Raw genomic sequence first — 23,308 nt, forward strand, 5'->3', positions numbered from 1 at the left:
CTTTATTTACTTGGGGATGATGCATGTGGGGGTTGAGTGTCTGTGGGTAGCTTGAGTTAAATTATTCAGAGAGGATTAACATGAAAATAAAAATAAATGGATTTGTCTCAACTTACTTTCTATGCAAAAATTCTCCAGCTGCTACTGCAACAGGTCTATGAGCTGAGTAAACCAAATGGTAAACATTTTCACAATCTTCATTTGACAGAGCATCTTCACTGCCTCTGAAACATTGAACAAATTTCTTGCTAAATTCCAATACAGATTTTATTTCATTAAGCAAATGAGTTCAAAATGTTATTTAAAGAATTGTGTTTTTACCTTTGACATTTATGCTTATCCGATTTATATTTCTACTTTGGTCACCAAATAGTTAATTCAAAGTGAAATAAAATACAGTTTATTAAGAAATAACAAAAAAATACATCAGAAATTAAGTTTTAATCCATAACCTGTGTTAATTATAAACCTTGATAAGATACAAAAATTGAATAATATAAACAAATGTACACATTTACAAGCACTTGTTTGATTACATAAAGTGATAAATTGACTAAAGATTACTTGAAAGAGAACTACAGTATAATTCAAAACCACGAGGCTTCTTCACCCAGATTTCTGACATTATAAATATAATGTATACTCACTGTAAAATTAATGTTACCAATCGTATAGCTTCTACAGCCACATCATACTCTTTATCAAGAGTCATGGAAACAATTCTATCCTAGAAAAAAAAAAAAAAAACCAACAATTGGTATAAAACAAGATTAATACACAATGATTTGTCATTATCTACAAAGATTCCTACTTTTTAACTTTGAATTTACTGATATGGTAAGTAGAACAAACTGACATGAATTGTAGAAGATTAATTGGCTTATTTAGAAATTCTCTCTTATGGTAGTGACTTTTTGACTTGAAGATTTGCCTCTCGCTGTCATACGTTGGTTAATTGCTTTCTTCAGTTCAAAAATTTCTTCTCATGAAGCTTTAGGTTTTATGTTTATGCGTGCACTGTTAATTTTTAACAATATTTTAGCAAAAAAAAGGCATTCCTTTTTTCATGTTTTGAGGAAACGACCAGATAACTAAAATGTGAATTATACACAACATGAGATTTTTTTTTTCTTTTTTCCTTTGTCGCATTCACATCATTTTCTGTTATACAGTACTGGTTGACAATTGATTTCTGTTTTATTATAAACATTGTCAGGGATGCCAGGGGCAACGACCCGGCCGGGACACCGTGAGGGACCGGAAGAGGGTCAGAGCCCACCCTGGATCACGTGGGGGCCGCCTTCCTGGTTGCTCTGGGGGCCACGGGTACAGGGCATGGAAGCTCCACCCTGTAGGGGCCCGTGGTCACCGCCAGGAGGCGCCCCAATGCCTTGGGGACCTGTTACCCCAGCACTTCTGCCACACCAGCGCTGGAGTCGGGAGGAGGCAGGACGAAGCACAGAGGAGGTATGGAGGCGGCCCGAAGAGAGGTATTGTGGCCAGGACTGTGCTTTGGGGATTGTGCACTGAATTGGGTCTGTGTGACCATTGTAAATATTGTGAATAAACGTGTGGTGGTTGAGAAACAACATGTCCGCCTGTCTGTGTCCAGGTCGAGTCCACAACATCTTATTCTCCATTGTGCTTGAAAACATGAGATTAAATTATTTTCTCTGCCACCACTGCAAATGTAATTTTTGGGTGGAGTATTCTTTTAAAAACATTATTGTAGAATTTAACTAACATGGCAATAGGTGCGTTGGTCATAAGAACTATTCCTTAATTATATTTTTTTAACTTAATTTAACCAATCCTTTTGTTTACCAATAACACAATGATGTTCCATAAGCTTCTATTGCTTTTACTTTACGTATAAATAAGTTTCATTCATTACTGTTTTAAAAGTATGATTTTTTTCCTGCAGTTTCAGCGTTCTTTAGTTTAAGTACTACTGCCTTGAAGTGCATATAAATTTACAGAGAACTGTAACTACTGACATCAAAATGCAAACTTGATTGACTCAATCACCAACAAAAATACCATTTCCCATTTTCCCATTCCCATTCCCAGTTCAATTTGGCAGGATGGAGCATCTAGGCCCATTTTGATATATCAATATTTAGGAGAAATGCCTTAAACTCTCAAAAGCGCTTGATTTGACTGAAAAAAAGAAAAATAGCTGTCCCCTTTCTTAATTTGTCAATAATAATACTGTACTAAGTACACTATGCTAATATGCCATGCAGCACTAACAGAAACCCAAAGACAAAGGGTAGCGGCCATTCACCTATTTGTGGTATGGCAATATATGCAAATGAAGGCGGAAATGATGAGTGGGGAAGATAAAAGGCACCACTGACCAATAGGACAGAATGAAGAGGGAAAAGGGAGTGGTGACATAGACAGGAAAAATTACACAGAATTGACAGGTTCCATGAAGATGGAGCTGTGAAGTGGATGGAACAAGTTCTGAAAAAAAAAAACAAAATAACTATTGTTTCCACTCGAAACACTTTTTCAAGCTGTATACCGGTTTTTATCAAATAAAATGAAATTCATTTTGATTGGTAATGTACCAATTCCACTCTGTATAATACGTGCAAAAGAAGATAGAAACAGATTATTTTATTCTATATTATTCTGTGAATAAGGTACATATATATGAACTAGATAGATAGACAGACAGACAGACAGACTTTTATTAATCCCAAGGGGAAATTCAAATTTTAGCATCAAATTGTCCAATTTGAACTGAAACAGTAGGAGCATTAACAAGTTTCTCAAATAATACAAATGGGAAAAACTGCAACAATGTTGTAATGTATATAAATGATATTCAAGATCACTCAGCTGATGCTACCACTTGTGAACAGTTAGCTGCATAAGACTTTTTTTCAAGGGTATTTAAAGTTTATAGAAATAGTATATTTGCTAAATTTGGAGTAACCTGTCGGCCAGTTAAAAGATTGTGCTTCACAGAACCTTTATAAGGAGGTGATTTTGATATTTTCAAACCTTTTACTACTATTGATCTTACTCAGACTCAAAACTGGTTACATCAAACATCACCAGTACATTCTTTTGCTTATTTGATGTGACCAAATTATCACAAAACTATGTCAATAAAACAGGAACACATAAGCACCATACTAAATATACAGACAATTTCCAACAAAATCTATTCTAAAAATCTTCGGCTAAATATGCACAAAAAATTCCTGAGAACAACAGAGATGTGGTTGCAACATATATACAAAAATTCCTAAAACAAACAGACTAGCAGTTGCCACATATACACCAAAAAATTTTAAAAAACCCTTAAGTGAATAGGTTTGCGATTGCTAAACAAACAACAAAATCCCTTAGTGAACAGACTTGCGGTTGCTACATATACACTACAAAATTCTGAAGTGAACAGAGTTGTGGTTGCTAAATATATATGCATAACCATTCAGAATTCAAATGATATTGTTAGAGGCAAAAAGAATAATCATAGGCAAATGCGTACCAAATTTTAAAGTATAAGAACTGATGTATCACAAATGTCTTAGTACAGTTCCCAGGTGAAGCCAGGTAACACAGCTAGTTATTATATAAATTAAATCTGGCAAGAAGCTAAAATCAGATACTAGCAAGCACATGGAACCAAATGCATACTGCTTTTGAGGAAGAATGATTGAGTGACCACATTACAATCTCATTATTATTTGATATGTATGTAGGTCTTCCAGAAGTAGATGCTAAGGACACCATACCTTAAATCTGTTAGTAAACAGCTCCAACTTTGGAAAGAGTTCTCTGTTTGTGTACAAGTTTTGCAGAGCTTTCAAGCACTTCAGCCGGACTTCACCTTGCTAATAAACAAACAGGTAAATTGAAAAAAAAAAGAATACAATTGAAAGGTGCTGAGATTGTAACAATTCTCACATCTATCAAAGTAAAAATATAACTTTGGTATTGCTTGTTGGCAACAAAATATACAGATCAAACGCAACAACATAATAATAATAAACTCACTTCAATCATCAATTTGAATGGAATTCATACATGATGTAAAACTCTTCACATATTTACGCTTAAGTAGTCAGTGAACCTAAAGTATCTTACTTAAGATCACAGTATAATTCTGAGGTATGAACTTGAACAAAAACTATTCGGCCACTAGATCACACTGTTGTCCCAATTATGCATAACATACTATAAATAAATGGAAAATTAAAAAAAAAATAAGATACTCATTTAAATTTAGAACTGATAGTAATCTCAGTCCAAAGCAGGTAACAAACCAGAAAAGTCTAATGCAGCCTGATATGATTTACAAAGAGCCAGGGCTATTATTGCAATGTGCTTGGAACAGTCAAGAAAAATTATAACAGCCAGTCTTTTGTCAGGGTCTGTTGAATACAAAGTGTTCTAATTTAAAAGGGGCATATTTCCTAATCTGGAAAAAGTAATGCCTATTAACTGATATAGTCATTCAGTTATTAATATTTCATAACTTTTCAATTAAAACAGTACTTATGTTACCTATTTAAAAGTATGTGTGAAACAGTATTTAAGACTTGGTGTGTTTCAAACGTTGCCAAATAAAATAAAAAAAATTAATGCAATCAAACTGAAAAAATCTATTGTCATTCAATAATTCTGCTATAATCTTTACTAATAGTGTAAAACAACACAATCAATGGTGAGATAAGCAAAGGTAAACTATCACTATAAAAAATAGTTGAAACATGTGGATAAAATTTCACTAGATATTAAACTGGAATTAATGCTCAGATTTGAAGTAGTCCTGTCTCTGCTACTCTTAAATTTTTAAAGAATTATGTCTGTTAGGCAGAAATATAGGTGGAAAAAAACATCCTCATATTTGCAAAATCCAAAGCCACAATCAACCCCACAGAAACACAAACTAAAAAAAAAAGAAATGCACACAGAAGAAGACTGGAACCAAATCTAGGTCTCCAGCCTTACGAATTTTAAATGTTAACATCTGTGTCAGTGTGTTACCTGGGTTCAGAAAAAAAGATGGATGCATGCATAAAAGACATTACTGGAGATCATACACAACTTAATCTTCTATTTTGTCAGTAACGAAATTATCTACTTATTCAATTTCAAGCTAAATTAAATATGGGAGCTTATGTTTTTTTGTTTTTTTTTTAAATGGCATTGAAAACTGTTCCACTGCTACTTTAAAAATTTTGTCAAGTATAATAAATATACCATTGGCATATACCACAATCACCTACTTATAGTAGCCATTAACATAAAAGAGTAAACACAACTGCCTGGACTTACACGATCATGCAATGTCCAACCAACATATTTCAGATAGCTGTCATTAAGGAAAGCATCACTGTACATTTTCATCCAAACACCAATTTCCTCTATGCAAATTGCTCTTATCTCAGCAATTGCATCTCTGCAAAAAAGCAACAGACAAAATTAGCACAATTTAAATTCATTTGCATTTGAAAATGACTCATTTTCTTCATATTACCTATATCTGTGAACAAAAATACCCTTGAAGATTGAGTTCATCATGTTTTCAATTTCATCCTGATTTTCCTGAAGCTGAAAATAAAAATAATTTAAATAGTTAAAGAATGCACACATAAACAATGTATACATAGTCTCATAAGGTGATGGGGACAAAAAGAAAAGTACACTTAAAACATTTACACACCCAGTAGCTAGTAGCCACTCTTCTTATGGCCTTAAATATTAATGAGGTGTGTGTGTGCACATGCGCAATAATTTTCTATTCTCAAACATTCACAATTTGGGTTATCACTGCTATCAAAAGAATCCAGTGCCACCACTGTTGTTTCTGTGCTGTTTGTACCTTCTCTTGGTGTGAATTTTCATCTGGATAATCTTCTTTTCACCCCAGTACTTTTCTAGGGACCATTTTAAGCTACCCACACACAATCTAGCCTGAAGAATTATTTTCATTTAATTCTTGAAAATATCTTTTACCGTTTTCTCCTGTTCCATGCGCAGAGTGTACATGGCAAAACAATCAATTGCTATATATAAAGATGCAACAAATACATTAATAATAATCTTAGGCAGACTAACATAAACCGATCAGCAAAGACAAAAAGGCAAATAAAACTATTTGACTACTGCAAAAACAAACAAAAAATGACTGGATCATATTGATCTTCGACCACTTGTGCTGCCTCTACAGTAAATTCTGAGTACCTCAATAAGATGGTCTATAAATTATACAAGTAATAAATTAGTTAGTGGTTGAATAATTAGTGCTTATGAGAGCTAAAGCCACTTGTACTTTCAGAAGATCTTACTAATTTTCACTCATAACTCCAATACTAGACTACCGCTGCGGATCATTTCAACAACTGTTGCGTCATTACCGTTTATGGCAAAGTAAAAATGGTTGTATACCTTTTTCTTGTACTTTTATTCCCAGGAATAAACACAGCACCTAGCAAGTGACCACAATTAAAGTAAGCCAGGAAACAAATTGATGGAGCAGAAAGCCACCTTAAGCTGACAGCTGACTAGGTACAAAATATAAGCAATGCACTTTTTTGTTTTTTTTTGCCAGATGCAAAAATCTAAGCATGAACCTCTTGCTGTATCTATAAAGTATGCAGAATACTCAGCAAATCATTGTAATGTGGGGTTGGTGCTAAATGTCAGTTTCATTAGTTCTGTTACCCGATGAAGGCACATTTATATGTTGCATGTCATGAAATGTGTAGAGCTAGAAATTTCCTGCCAACAGCTAAGAGAATTATAATCTTTTGAATTTGACAGCCATTAGGAACACCAAAATTTATACTTAATTGGTCTGTCTGGATAATTTGGTCTTTTCTAACCTCAAATGTTACAAGGTGCAAAAACGTGGTGATAGGGTAAGACATAGACCTACCAAGTCAAAACTGAGTCTCTCAGCTCCCAGAAAACTAATCTAGACCAAACAATTTGCAACACATCTACTGGGACAGAAAATAAGAGTGCACTCAAAACTGAGGATTCCATAATACAGAATGTTCCAATCTACAGTATACAAATTTAACAGTTTAAGCACAAGGTTTCTGGCTAAACTGGACTCCACAGCTAACAATGTACACCAAACAAATATTTAAACATTATTATGATGATACCTTAATAAAATTACATAGCGGGTATGTAAATCTATACTAGACCATGTTCACTTCACTGCTAGTCACCAACCTGGTGTGCAAATAAAAGCATAGTGTTACTACACACAGTAAATAATTTGAATGCATTATAATTTGTCATGGGTCTTACTCTCTGGCTTTGTTTTAGCTTTCTTTGTTTTGTTTTCAATAGTTATTCTCAAATATTCTGTTTAAGTTTCAGTTCTATTATTTGCAATTATCATCATCAGTTAATTTTGCTTTTTTGTACAATTAACCTCTCTCCCGGTCTTATGATAATTATGTGCTTAATTGTAATATTGTGTTTTATTGTGGAGAGTCAAGGCTCTAATTAGTTAATTGGCCTGGGGTTCATTGTAATTAGGTCTTTTGAGAAATGAAACACAGCATTTATACATAGAGTACATATTTTATCGGCATTTTATCCTGCTCCATATTGGTACTACGTAACAAAATGTATTAACTCTTCTCCTTTTTTAGAGAAACTACAGAAACAAGATGGCAACAATTTTTACTCTAAAATTTTTATGGTAGCATGGCTGCATAGATATTCATTCAAAATCCTCAGTTTGGATTTGTCAAACATTTGGATTTACAGTGGGATGTAAAAGTTCGGGCAACCTTGTTAATAGTCATTATTTTCCTGTATAAATTGTTGGTTGTTACGATAAAAAATGTCAATGAAATATATCATATAGGAGACACACACAGTGATATTTGAGAAGTGAAACGAAGTTTATTTTATTTACAGAAAGTGTGCAATAATTGTTCAAATAAATTCAGGCAGGTGCATAATCAATATTTAGTAGATCCGCCTTTTGCAGAAATTACAGCCTCTAAACGCTTCCTGTAGGTTCCAATGAGAGTCTGGATTGTGGTTGAAGGTTTTTTGGACCATTCCTCTTTACAAAACATCTCTAGTTCATTCAGGTTTGATGGCTTCCGAGCATTGACAGCTCTCTTTAACTCACACCACAGATTTTCAATTATATTCAGGTCTGGGGACTGAGATGGCCATTCCAGAACGTTGTACTTGTTCCTCTGCATTAAAGCCTTAGTGGATTTTGAGCAGTGTTTCGGGTCGTTGTCTTGTTGAAACATCCAGCCCCGGCACGGCTTCAGCTTTGTCACTGATTCCTGGACATTGGTCTCCAGAATCTGCTGATACTGAGTGGAATCCATGCGTCCCTCAACTTTGACAAGATTCACAGTCCCTGCACTGGCCACACAGCCCCACAACATGATGGAACCACCACCATATTTTACTGTAGGTAGCAGGTGTTTTTCTTGGAATGCTGTGTTCTTTTTCCTCCATGCATAACGCCCCTTGTTATGCCCAAATAACTCAATTTTAGTTTCATCAGTCCACAGCACCTTATTCCAAAATGAAGCTGGCTTGTCCAAATGTGCTTGAGCATACCTCAAGCGGCTCTGTTTGTGCTGTGGGCAGAGAAAAGGCTTGAACGATGCAAAGTGACTCCATCTGCTGCAAGATGATGTTGTAGGTCTTTGGTGCTGTTCTGTGGGTTGACTCTGACTGTTCTCACCATTCGTCGCTTCTGCCTATCCGAAATCTTTCTTGGTCTGCCACTTCGAGCCTTAACTTGAACTGAGCCTGTGGTCTTCCATTTCCTCAATATGTTCCTAACTGTGGAAACAGACAGCTTAAACCTCTGGGACAGCTTTCTGTATCCTTCCCCTAAACCATGATGGTGAACAATCTTTGTCTTCAGGTCATTTGAGAGTTGTTTTGTGACCCCCATGTTGCTACTCTTAAGAGAAAATTAAAGGAGGAGGGAAACTTACAATTGAACCCCTTAAATACTCTTCCTCATTATAGGATTCACCTGTGTATGTAGGTAAGGGGTCACTGAGCTTACCAAGCCAATTTGAGTTCCAATAATTAGTTCTAAAAGTTTTGGAATCAATAAAATGACAACGGTACCCAAATTTATGCACCTGCCTGATTTTGTTTGAACAATTATTGCACACTTTCTGTAAATCCAATAAACTTCATTTCACTTCTCAAATGTCATTGTGTGTCTCTCCTATATGATATATTTAACTGACATTTTTCATCATAAAAACCAACGATTTACACAGGAAAATAATGACTATTAACAAGGTTGCCCAAACTTTTGCATCCCACTGTATTTTATTATAATGTCATGGAAATCGCCCTGTGTCATAAAATGCAATGTGGGTTTCTTTATATGTTTCGTACAAAATGGAGCTACAGAAAGAATCCAAAAATGAACACTCATCACCATCCTCCGGAACTGATCAATAACACTAATTTTTCAGCGACAAGTTTTATTTCTTTTTTAAAGGTGGTGACACTTTAGTTTAAGTGTGAAGCTAAAGAGTGCAAAACATTGATTCTCACAACATTCACAAATATCACAACAACAAATGTGGGGTGCCACTGACTCCACCATCACCTTACTGTATTGGTACCTAGGGACAAATGAACTGCATATGGTAATATCTAAGAAATCCAGTTATTCAATACACAATGATTCATGGCAGGTCCACCTGGGGTTGCTCTCAGGAAATTAAATTTACGTATCAAATTTCACTATAAACTACAAGGTTTTTCTATTTTATATATGGACCTGTCTCTAAAAAATCAAATATGGAACATTCTAGGATAGCCTTCTTGGTTTTTTTTCACATTCTACGCGCTGGCCCTTATTTCCCTACTTGGATACGTTAACAAGAGACTAACATCTACATAGCTTAATGTGACAAAGTACAGCTAAGTTCAAACCCAAACACATAAACTGAGCATAATACTAATGACCCCACATGTAGCCAAGTTTAGGAGTATTAAAAACCTCTTTCAGTATTATTTCTCATGTGTCATCTATGACAGTGAGAGAAAAAAAAAAGTGTATAAAAATGTGTACTGGTGCCTAGTAAGAAGGAACTATTCTCTGAAAATACATTTAGTAACAAAAATAACTTTTAAACACTTGTATTATGCAGGAATGGATATATATTAACACATTAAATGAAGTTGACCAGACAAAACATGAAATATCTTCGGTTCACACTGCCTGCAATGAAATAAAATTCAAAGTGAAATTAACAATCACTGCATTTTTTATACCACTCACAAATTTTTGGGTTAAAATATTAGCATTGGAATTGCTCTGTAATTAATACACTGTACTTAAGATATTTCAAAAATTAAGAAAATTACCAATTCTAAAAGTAAGCCTTTTCATGTAAACTAAGGCAAGTAAAGATAAAAGAAGAAGAAAGGTTACTATTAAATGGAAACTTGTCATCAAAAGCAATGAAGAGCTTAAGGAGAATTGCAAGTATGTGAAAAATAAATGTTATCATCAATGCTTGCATTAAGTACGCACAATGTTTGTCAGAAATATAGACCTTGGGAGATCTGAAAAAACAAATTCAATACTACATCACAAAAAATATAAACTAAAATGTTTCAGCAATGCTAAAATCGGACCTTACCTCTTTTCTTTTCTCCAAAAGGAGCTCTAATTTCTCATTTGCCCGCTTTCCAGCTATTTTGTTTCTCTCTGCCTCATACTGCCTCTGTGTATTGTCTTGGTGGATGCTCAAGTTCAAGGCAACATTGACAAGTGCTGTCATAAGCTTCATAGCTACAAAAGTAAAATCCAAACATTACAAAGTTAAGAATGCAACAAGCTTACAACATTAAGAGGTTCACAAAAATAATATAGATACACTGCTTTATATGTATACTAATGGGGAAAAAATGCCTGCCTGCAGTATGTTCCAGCATTGCCAGGCACTATGGATTAATTAACTTTACTTCAAGTATATACCAAATGAAGGAAACGTTTCAGACCACCACCAAGACAGTTGTCCTTCCAAGATCTAATCGCCCTGAAGTGGCCACACAAGAACAGGACAACACATATTTTTGCTGAAACTAATGGAAGACATGATGGTCACATCAATGACAGGTCAAAGAAATACAGCCTTCATGCTGCTAGTCTTAAAACAAGATGAGTCAGCTTGTGGTAGACTACCTAGAACCTCTGCAGTTTAAAGATTGGAGTAGATGATGCAATTATCCATCTGCTCCACAAGGCTTACTCTCACCTGGACAAATGAGGCAGCAATGTAATGATTATGTTTTTCAATTTCTCCAGTGCATTTAATACCATCCAGCCATCCCTGTTAAGGGGTAAGCTTGAATATACACAGGTTGTTGAGTCTATGGTGTCCTAGATAATAGACTACCTGTACAGCTGACAGAAGACTGTGAGATTCATGGACTATATTTCTGATATAAATGTATAAAGCCAGACAGAATAAAGATAGAAACCTTTGTGCAGAAAGAATGGTCTCCAACTTAACATTAGCAAAACAAAGGAACTGCCTATTGACTTTCGCCACACTAAAGAGCCTCTCTGTTCTGCCACTATTCTGGGAGTGGATGTAGAGGTGGTGCACTGGTATGAGTACTTGGGGATAGATAGATACTTTATTAATCCCAAGGGGAAATTCACATTAATGACAGGTTGAACTGTAACACGATGAAATATATAAAGCAATAAGGACAGAGGAGACTCTTTTTTCATAGGAGACCTCATATATAATAGTAGTGACATCTTTCACATCTTCTACAACTCTATGACACCTGGTACAATTTTCTATAATGTTGTGTACTAGGCTGGTAACATCTCTTCAAGAGAGGCCCACCAAATTAATAAGTTAATTAACATGGCAGACTCAGTTATGGGACACACTCTGGACCATCAGAATGTAGTAGCAATGGACAGAATTAAAACAAAACAGTGCTAATATGAACAACTTACAGATCTACTCTCTGACACACCAACACTGTGTAGTTTCAGCCAACTACTACTGGGACTCTGTTATACCAACAGCAATATGCCTGTATAATGCCTCACTGTAGCAGCAATTGCCAACTTACCCACAGTAATACACTGCCAGGCCACACACACATACCTGCTGTGGTCACAACTTTACTGAGAAATGATGGCATGTAGGTATGCTACCTTAGCTACTTTCTCTCCCAACTTTAACTACAGAGAGAACCTTATGCTCTGTATCAATACAACCAGATATGTGAACTCTGCCTACTAATGGCTCACAATTGTAGATTCAGAAGCTCATTAGCCCCATATGCCAGAGGACTCAAAAAGGCGTGGCTGCAAGAGATGATCACACAGGATGCTGATGGACTGAAAGACAACTAAAGTCATAGTTCACAGATACTGCTTACCAATAATTTTTGTTTTTGTCCTGGATTCTTCATCTAGACTTGTCATTTGTTAATATTTATTTAAGCAAAGAAGGTTGAAATTTCAGTCCAATGTTGAGTGATCATTTACTTTTTTCCATGAGTAAATCATTTAAACTTTTATTTAATTTAAGATTAATTAAAATGACATCAGGATTAAATTTAGGCAAAAAATGTGTATACTTTAAGGTGCAAAACATTTCTACCCACTGTAAGATATGAAAAAAACATTATACAGTATAACTACAGGTAATGCACAAAAACTGGCCAGAAATGTTAAACTTTAAAATAACTAAATGTACAAAATTCACAAAAGAAAGTGGCAATATCGTGGCAACCAAACAACCAAGTATAATAAACACTCTTCAATCTTAGATGCACATAATTCACATACCTATAGCACATCTGGAGCAATAGAAAATTTTTAGCCCAAAAGGCTGACATTTACTGGAAATTCTATGTTAATTTTGGTTGTGAGAATGGTGCTAATAAAAGGATAACATACATTAAAAATAAGTACTTTCTCAGGTTAATGAATTTAAAATTTTCTCTTTTTTCTAACATTATAAAGTACAGTGCATTTTGTTGCCATTTTAAAGAGGTAAGTTACACCTCATGGTAATCATGGTGAAGCAGTGAGTTATTACATTAATGTTTGTCATGATAAATGTTGTTTTCACAAAGGTATTCAATCAAGCAAACAAATCAAAGAGGGCTATAAGGAGGTAAGTATCTATGGTGGCCTCAGTGATGTCCGTTTATCAGAAAAGATTGTAATCCAACAGGATATAAACAAAGGTGTATCCATATATGTAACCAATGGATCTAGGCTCATTAGTCAATCTTACACTTAGGGTTTAATGCTAGGATGTTTTTATTTTTCAGCCCAGGACAAGAAAGTAGTGCTTGATGTATCACGTTGAGCTAAATTAAAACATGCTTGGTAGAGACTGAGGAAGAGTACGTTCTAACTAAATTTGATTTCAATTTGTGTACACCATGCAAGAATGATTTTTAATCATGATCTAAAAATCAATTTTTAAGATCTTTGATTTAGCAACTAAAGAATCTGCAGATTAAGTGGAGATAAATAATATATTATTTTGAGTCTTTATTTAAGGTGGAAAAATGGTAGAGATGTGGTTAATACTGTTGGCCCATAGTTCAAAAGTAACAGGGTTTGAATCCAAGCCTGGATACTGTCTGTATCAAGTTGATACATTCCCCAAGTGCAGTGTGGGTCTTCTTCCCGCAACCCAAAAATGGGGAAGTTAACTGAGCCACTCCTTGACAATAATGACCTTATAAATATACCCATTGTTACTGTGTGTGGAGGAGTTTGAAATGCAATAGACTGGAATTTTATTCTGGGATGGCTCTTTTCAATGATGTTGGGATATATGCTCAAGCTCTGTCAATTATGATAATAGAGATAAAAAAAAAGGATAGATGTGTTCAGTGTTATTTCTCGTTATCTAAATGTGTATAATTTAGAAAGCACTGGTAATGTTTTGTATTTCCAGTTTCTTTATCAGTTCTGTGATTTGGTAATTGCAGCCCCAAAAATAAAACAGACACTTAGATATTTCCCCAATTTATTCAGCCCTGCCTAATTGTGATTTTTCTGACAGATATTGATTGTAGTTTGATTTGTGATATAGTTCTTCAATCAATCTTTAGTTCAGAATTCACTGTTTAAAAGATTTAAAACACAATGGAGCATTACCACATGAGATACTATCAAAATATTAACTACCTTATACACTAATGCAGGAATGATGTTTTTATTACACTTTTTAATTGGCTTACAGCAAAGAACAATCAAACAAAGAACAACTATCACCAAAGCTGTGACTTGTTGCTTAGAAGTATAATGTAAATATTTCACAATCTGTAATCAATAGAACATTTACTGATATTCAGCATTTAGCTTATAAATTGAAAAACCACAAATTAACTATCAAAAAAGGATCACTAAATATAATAGAAATATTAACAAACCTGTGGCAGGTATGCACAGGAATTTGTGAGCCAGTTTGCTTAGCATCGGAAAGTTAACCTTGTGCACTAGTAGGGTTGCCAGATGTCCCTTATATATAGGACATGTCCCATATTTGATAATTTTGTCCCCTGTCCCATACTGACCTTTCAGGGACACCCAAATGTCCGTGTATTTAGTTCATTTTCAAATTTTGTAATAAAAATATTTTTTTTACTACATTCTTACGGAGTTGTAACTTTAAAAGTAATTATACTTTCTTTTCTTGGATTCTCTTGATGAAAATAACCCAAATGTAATGAGGAAACTTTTTGTTGTTCTGGACAAAGGTTTAACTATTGAATTACTGATTAGCAATCGTAGCACGGATCAAAACATTGACAACACAGAACATTGATTTTAAAATAATTCTGTTTAACAATTGAAAGGGTACTTTAGTTATCTACCACTTTTCTCCTATAAGCTTCTTTCAGGCGAGTATATTAATTTTTTCTTAATTAAAACATTTTGTAATAATTCTTGCAACAATTGTCTAACATTTAAAATAAAAAAAACAAACATTTGACAGGTGTTGAATTTTAATTAAAGGAAGATATATAATTGATATCACCAACCTGCAAGTGTACTGGTATGTCTGAAAGCTCGAACTTGGGAATCTGAAAGTCCAGTCAGTAAAGATATAACAGTGTCCATCATATATTCATCATAAATTATGCTGTATTGACACTGCCGAATTAAAACTCCAATAAATTCACAGAAATTGGAACGAAATTTCTTCCACTGAGGACCTGGCATGGTGAGTGGATAATCACCACTGTCCTATAGACAGGAAATGGTATGGCAAAAAAGAAAGAGATATTAAGGAAGTGTATTTTTTATTGCAACAAAACAGGTTCAGAAAAATAACATTTATAAATGTCCTAATACATAAAACATTATAAATAATTAAAAAAAAGAAACACTGATGCATGTATTTTGCAAAACAAATTTTCAGATTAAACAATGATAAAATGCATAACAGTGTATAATAATTACAGTAATGTAAAATGTATTACAATATAATTCAGTTTCAATAGTATACAGCTATTCAAACTTTATCTTCCTTTCATTTTCACAATATGCAGCAACTCTGTCTCAATACAAAAGCGCTGCATTAAGTGAATCTGTTTCCTGTTTATATTACGCTCTGATTTTTCAGGAAGTACCTATATAACAATACTAAGGCAAAAAAAAATGCATTTGACATGTTGTGAGCTAATGACTTTTGTTGTTGCTGCTGAAGTACAAACCGAGCATCAGAAAGGGGCAGAAAGGTATTTAAGTGGCTTTGAACATGGCATGGTTGTTGGGGCCAGACAGGCTGTCTGAGTATTTCAGTAACTGCTGATCTACTGGGATTTTGAAGCACTACCATCTCCAGGGTTTCCAGAGAATGGTGCGAAAAAGGGAAAATATCCAGTGAGCAGCAGTTTTCCGGGTGAAAATGCCTTGTTGATGCCACAGACAATAGTAGAATGGCCAGACTGGTTCATGCTAATACAAAGGCAAAAATAACTCAAATAGCCTGAATGCAAAACATGATGAACCTTGAAGCAGATGGGCTACAGCAGAAAGAGACCACACTGGGTGCCACTCCTCTCAGCTAAGAACAAGCAACTGAGGCTACAATTCGCACAGGCTTACCAAAATTGGCCAATCGAAGAATGGAAAAACGTTGCCTGGTCTGATGAGTCTCAAGTTCTGCTGCGACATTTGGATGTTATGGTGGCATCAACAACATGAAAGCATGGATCCATCCTGCCTTGTATCAACAGCTCAGGCTGGTGATGTCAGTGTAAGGGTGTCGGGGATATTTCTTTGGCACACTTTGGACCCTTAGTAACAACTGAGCATCGTTTAAATGCCACAGCCTACCTGAGTCTTGTTGCTGACCACATCCATCCCTTTATGATCGCAGTGCACCCATCTTCAAATGGGTACTTCCAGCAGGAAAATGCCCCATGTCACAAAGCTCAAATTATCTCAAACTGGCTTCTTGAAAATAGCAATTAGTTCACTGTCCTCAAATGGCCTCCACAGTCACCAGATCTCAATCCAACAGAGCATCTTTGGGATTTGGTGGAACGGGAGACTTGCATCATGGATGTGCAGCTGACAAATCTGCAGCAATTATGATGCTATCTTGTCAGTATTAACCAAAATCCCTGAGGAATGCTTCCATCACTTTGTTGAATCTACAGCATGCCATGAAGAATATGGCAATTCCGAAAGCAAAAGCAAGGTGTACCTAATAAAGTGGTCAGTGAGGATACCTTTAGAGTTTTGTTTGTAGGATCACATAGGGTGTTTTAATTCTACATTATTAAGTTGCCAATGAGGACATTAACATTGCAGAAGGTTAGAGTGGGTTTCACTGTGGTGACGCTATAAACTTTTAACAGATCCTTTTCCTCTTTTGTTATTTACTTAAAAGTAGGAACAATTAATTTTACTTTATGAGGTGAAGATCACAAATGCATAGAATCTGAAAGGCGTTTATCAATGTTGACCTTGTGGGTTAAAAAAAGACAAACTATTGCTTACACTGACTTAGATATTGAAGAAAAAATAGCTAAGGTTTAATTAGCTTGATTACTAAATCTGTAAATACTGTAAAATGCATTGTTAGTGTTAAGACGATTTATTCTTGGAGTAAACTTAGTATTTTATCTATTTTTATATTTGTGATAAAATCGCTAATGAAGAACAAAATAATTTTAGCAATTGATTCATATGAACAGAAATTGTATTTTTTTTTAATTAGATGTGTATTAATCTTTTAGAAGTATTATTACCAAGGCTGAAGAGTTACACTTTTTTCCCCACATGGTGTACTTAAGCTAAAATCTGGCTTTTTTCCAAATGCCAAACCATTCTATCAGCTGAACATGCAACTAAAAACTTACAGAGAATAAACCACTTGACATATGAGTCTAATCTTTTCCTTAAGGAATGATCCTGTACAAAATACTTATTCAAAATAAACTGTGAAAAAAAAACTATTGTTCAATATCTAATAATAAGTGACATACTATTCTATTAATATGTTGGACCTGCTGATTACCACAGGTAGTGCTGCCCATGTCTGCATGTATACATCAGAAAATTTTGTTTCTTATGGTTTTCCAATTGGAGCACAGGCAGGTCAAGTGATTTACTCATGGTCACAAACTGACAGTAGCAGGACTTGATCCCATAACCCCAGGGTTTAAGTCCAAAGCCTTAACCACTAAACCACATTGCCTGCCATACATTTCAAAGCGTTGGATCAGTGCTCTCCTCTATGAATTAGTCTCAAATTATTGACTGTGTGTGGTAACTTTTTTTTTTTTTGTCAGTCCTCTTCTAACCGATTTTGCAGAGCCATTGAAGTGCAAATGGCCACATACGCAACAGGAAGGGTAGAGGGGAAAAAAACATGCAGGTTCAAGGCTAGTACTTTCTAACAACTGGACATTATGGAGAATCAGAATTTAAAAAATTAGCCACCTTATTTTTTTTAAATATATTGTATTGATGTAATGTATAAATCTGCAATGTGGTTGTTTATGTAAGTTCATGTATATTTACTAGATGTTACAATCACAAAAATACAAATAAGTATGTAATACAGCATATAATAATCCTGGAATTTTGATATTATATACAGAAAATGAAAACTGAAACATTATGCTAAGTTTAAGACCACAGTCTTATTTCCTTGACCTGCGTGCTTGTAAATGAAGCCCTAAAAGTATATACAGTGATGAAAGAGAGGATATAATTTAAATAATTACTAAAGTCCTTTGTAAATTACTAGACTTTTATTTATATAAAAATGGCACAAGAAATCCCCATTAGTGCATCACTTGCTTGGGTCAGTGACTATAAAGTCTTGCATTGTGCATGCTCTAAAGGATAGCACTGTTTTAATTGGTACAAAAAAGTTAGAATTACCTCTCTTTGTGGGAACACGTATTTGCAGTGCACACTACTCTGCTTCTTGTTGGACTTTAAATAGCCAAAATATCTCCAGACTAGTGAATTCCTCTGACCCTTCTTTAGTAAGATTACTGCCAAAAGTTCATGTGCAAGGAAGATATTTTATATTCGCTAGTGACATTATTAGAGCATTTTACATGCACAAGTTAACTGCATGGTGTACAGCTGCTGCAGCCCAAACATTAACATGCATGTTGCTGCCACCTGCTACTATGCTCAGTGCTGTGTGCATTAGCCTAACCTGACGTGGCTATAAACTCTATTCCAGCCATATGACTGGTTTGGCACAGCACTAGTCTCATTATCATTGGCTTTTTGTTGTCTGTCAAAACATAGAAGTAATGAGTTCTGTCGACTTTCTATTGACCATGTCTTATATTTCTATCGAGGAAAAGTTATTTCAAGATAATTAACTTTATCATTTTATCGCCCAGCCTTACTTAATATTAAACAAATTATTCACAATACATTTTCCAGTTTTACATGCCTCATTCAATTCATTAGTATAAATGGTTTGTCTGAAGGTAAAAAAAAAAAAAACTGTTTTATGAAGCAAATAGATGTTTTTACAAATTATACAACTGTTCTCCCCTATAAGTCAATGCAATAGTTGCTACCATTTACTTTATAAAAAAAGTGTGTGTGTATATATATATATATATTTTTTTTTTTCTGCAGTACATTGAAAAAAATAGCACATAGCTTGTATAAATGTAAAAAATTAAGTGAAACACACTGTTGAGATTATACTTTGAATACTGCCTGCAATTTTAACAAGGCCATAAAAGCCCTAGAGAAATTCACAGATCTACCATTCTTATTACATGACTGACGAATAATACTAAAAACAAATAAATAACAAGGAAGTTTCAAGAAGATTAATGGTTACTGTATGCTTAATGTAAAAATTCAAATGGTGTACTGAATTAACTAAGTAAATTTGAAGTGAGCTGTTGCTTGAAAAAATATATTCATCACTTAGGGCATAACAAGCTACATGATTTTATGCCATTTCACACAAATCCTTAAACATTCCCATTCTACAATGAGAAGGTATAAGAAATGTCCCAAATACAATTAAAAAGTTCACATTAGGGGTTGTTAAAACAAAATGTAACATTGAATGAGATTTTTCCTTGATAGCATAATTTCTATTTTATTTCTTGAACACTTGTAGTAGATAAGATGCAAAAAGTACCGAGCAAACAAAACACATCAAAGTAAGAAACATTCAGATATTTTAGATTACCCTGTTACTACAAAAAATCAGGAGGGTACCGTACACTGCTACTAAATATTACTTTCCAAAGTAACGTTCACTAAATATGGAATACATTAACTGATTTAGTGACTGATGAGCAGAGTATTTACTATTGCCTCCCTAGTCTTACAGTATTTTCTACTGTATTTCAGTAGTTACACACAATGGATAATTGTTCTTTACATTATATACTTAGATAGTAGAGATTCTAGAAATGAATGTTAAAATAAAGATACTGAGTCAAAATGCATTCTCATTGAGTGTGCTGGATGTGCTTCTGTATAGTGACATTCACTATCAATGAAAATCTCAACTACAAATTAAAATATGTTTAAGCTATTTTAGACTACAACTTTAGAATTTCCCAAACTTGCCTCATCAAATTCTTCTGTCATTTTTCTGATGATTTCTGCATTTTGCATGTTCCTGAACATCTCAATTCGTACAGTTCCTTTACAGAAAAAATTAGCAAAAAGTCAAACAAAACAAATCAACACACACAAAACTGCAGTGAATAAAATTAATCAAAAATGCACACCTAGATTTTCAAGTGAAGAACTGCGCAAGGAAAAAAAATATTTATTACATTTTCATAATATGAACAAACAATATAAGCCTGTTCTGTACTCCAGTAGTCTACTGGTGCATTTCACACAAAACTTCTTAAATTTACATTTATTCAATAAAAAGTTATGTCTCAAAATGAAATTTAGAAATGTGGATAAACTACAATACTAGTCATAAAAACCCCACTAAATAGACTCCAAACAGACACAAGCCAGAAAAATGTATTTATGAAAAACCTCACAAATAAACACATTTTGGAATACAAAATTAAAATAAGTATTATCTACACATTTATGTTGAGACACTAGGCATGCCTCGTGACCTCCACCTATATGTTCTGAACCACCTTATTGGTTTGACCCACTCAGTATTAATAAGGTTTTGAGCAGTTCCCATAGAATCACACATTAATTGAGCTTAGTGTCTCTTTGATGTTCCCTACACAATAACAAACCAAATTACATCTTTCAATGCGATAATGTGATAACACTTTGTATAAAGAAAACAATTGTCTAGATGGGAGCCAATTCACAACCTGATTAGAGTTAAACTGGACAAGTGAACAGTCAATATAAAGTTGCTGTTCCATTGCCCTCATAAGCAATATAAATAACGCACCTCATACTTTTTATTTATTGAATGCCTTTAAAAGTTGAATTTAAGGGTTTTGGCTTGCTAAAATTTAAGTGATTTACAAACTTAACAATGTGATATCACTTACAACATCCCTCACCTAGCATAACAAAATTATTTAATTTGTGTGCAATATTTTGTGCACTGTAGTAAAAATCATCCAAGAATGAGCTATGGTTTTTCTCAATGGCAATGCAAGGTCCAGTAAAAATAACTAAGGAGCTAATTCATTGAAAACAAGATGTGCATTAAATTGACATTTAAACTATTACACAAAATTAGCTTAATGGTCATCGATCATCACTACATTCATATTTGTCTTATACCTATTTAAAACATACCTTTACACCCAGAACACTGAATAAAGAAGTTGATCAGATCAAGAAGTGCTATGTCTCTATCTTGCTTGTAGGACTCAATCCAGTCATCAACAACACTCTACAATAAGCAATACATACATCAGAAAATACCAGAAAAGAGCAATTGACACATGCTTAACACATTTATATTAAAAAGTACAATTAAAAAATCAGATGTGTTTAAAGACTTAAAACTAAAAGGAAACCAAAACTAAAGGCGAGAATTTCAAATATAGTGAATCTGGAGACAAAAATGTAATTTAAAGTGGGTACTAAATTTCTTAAAACACATATATAAACACAACAACTAAATAAACCATGGGTATATATAATGGTTTAGTTTTTTTAAAAAATATAAGACTAATTAAAGTCTTACCATCGTTATTAACTGACCTGCATGGCACTTTTGCCCATCTTCACAACTTCAAACAGTGTGATGGGCTCTCCTTCTCCATTTTGCTGGGGAACACCATTAGCCTTCCTACTCCCCCTAGGTCCTGAAAACTGGCTTTTTTCTGCAGGGGATTTTCGAGGCTTCTTGTTGGCAGACTATATTTATAAGAAGCGAGAAAATACATTACCTTTGACTTTTTTTTTCTGTTAAGTACATACCGAATAACATTTAGTTAATATAAAGATTGAACACTTATTTCCTGACTAAGGGAACAAGAATACATGAAACTTTCAGATGTCCTTTTCAAATTCATTTCTAAAAGAAACAATGATTATTATGGAATGTCATTCTAACACACCGATCCAGTTTAGGATCACCGGATGCTAATGGCTACTCTGGCAGCACATATACCCAATGCAGGAAGCACCTCTAGATTAAGCAATTCAATTTCGTATATTTTTTATACTCTACATAGCCAGTTTAACAGACTGTGCATTAACAGACAGAATTGCAGAAAAAATTAAATTTCAATATTTTTCCTCTTTAATATATTCAGAACAGCATATACAAAACATACCGGTGGTCTACCGGGTCGTCCTCTTTTTCTCTTGCCTTTAACTTCACCAGTATCCTCCATTTCACTCATGGTGACACTCAAACTTACAGTTTCCACCTGGCCAGACTCATTTGTTGAGTCCCTATAAAAACAAAGTATATTTTACACCCAGACAGACTTTTTACATATATGTATAATTGTATGTTTGTGTGTATGTATATATTTAACACACACACACACACACATATATGTACAGTGCATCCGGAATGGATTCACAGCGCATCACTTTTTCCACATTTTGTTATGTTACAGCCTTATTCCAAAATGGATTAAATTCACTTTTTTTCCTCAGAATTCTATACACAACACCCCATAATGACAACGGGAAAAAAGTTTACTTGAGATTTTTGCAAATTTATTAAAAATAAAAAAATTGAGAAAGCACGTGTACATAAGTATTCACAGCCTTTGCCATGAAGCTCAAAATTGAGCTCAGGTGCATCCTGTTTCCCCTGATCATCCTTGAGATGTTTCTGCAGCTTAATTGGAGTCCACCTGTGGTAAATTCAGTTGATTGGACATGATTTGGAAAGGCACACATCTGTCAATATAAAGCCCCACAGTTGACAGTTCATGTCAGAGCACAAACCAAGCATGAAGTCAAAGGAATTGTCTGTAAACCTCCGAGACAGGATTGTCTCGAGGCACAAATCTGGGGAAGGTTACAAAAAAATTTCTGCTGCTTTGAAGGTCCCAATGAACACAGTGGCCTCCATCATCCGTAAGTGGAAGAAGTTCAAAACCACCAGGACTCTTCCTAGAGCTGGACGGCCATCTAAACTGAGCGATCGGGGGAGAAGGGCTTTAGTCAGGGAGGTGACCAAGAACCCGATGGTCACTCTGTCAGAGCTCCAGTGGTCCTCTGTTGAGAGAGGAGAACCTTCCAGAAGGACAACCATCTCTGCAGCAATCCACCAATCAGGCCTGTATGATAGAGTGGACAGACGGAGGCCACTCCTTAGTAAAAGGCACATGGCAGCCCACCTGGAGTTTGCCAAAAGGCACCTGAAGGACTCTCAGACCATGAGAAACA

The 23,308-nt window shown here is 34.6% G+C and overlaps 1 protein-coding gene across 1 annotated transcript in view; it reads right to left on the minus strand.

The window, feature by feature from the left end:
- stag1a (stromal antigen 1a) overlaps positions 1-23,308 on the minus strand; it is a 272,516-nt gene that overhangs the window by 76,986 nt on the left and 172,222 nt on the right. Inside the window, exons 3-13 of the mRNA XM_039761613.1 lie at positions 22,237-22,357; positions 21,659-21,814; positions 21,248-21,344; positions 20,081-20,157; positions 15,040-15,244; positions 10,641-10,792; positions 5,504-5,577; positions 5,302-5,425; positions 3,756-3,854; positions 648-727; positions 117-224 (exon numbers count right to left, since the gene is read on the minus strand). Of these exons, the coding sequence (XP_039617547.1) occupies positions 117-224; positions 648-727; positions 3,756-3,854; positions 5,302-5,425; positions 5,504-5,577; positions 10,641-10,792; positions 15,040-15,244; positions 20,081-20,157; positions 21,248-21,344; positions 21,659-21,814; positions 22,237-22,357 (1,293 nt within the window). The remainder of the gene's footprint in view (positions 1-116; positions 225-647; positions 728-3,755; positions 3,855-5,301; positions 5,426-5,503; positions 5,578-10,640; positions 10,793-15,039; positions 15,245-20,080; positions 20,158-21,247; positions 21,345-21,658; positions 21,815-22,236; positions 22,358-23,308) is intronic.

The sequence above is a fragment of the Polypterus senegalus genome, chromosome 1, assembly GCF_016835505.1.
Source record: "Polypterus senegalus isolate Bchr_013 chromosome 1, ASM1683550v1, whole genome shotgun sequence".
NCBI lineage: Eukaryota > Metazoa > Chordata > Cladistia > Polypteriformes > Polypteridae > Polypterus > Polypterus senegalus.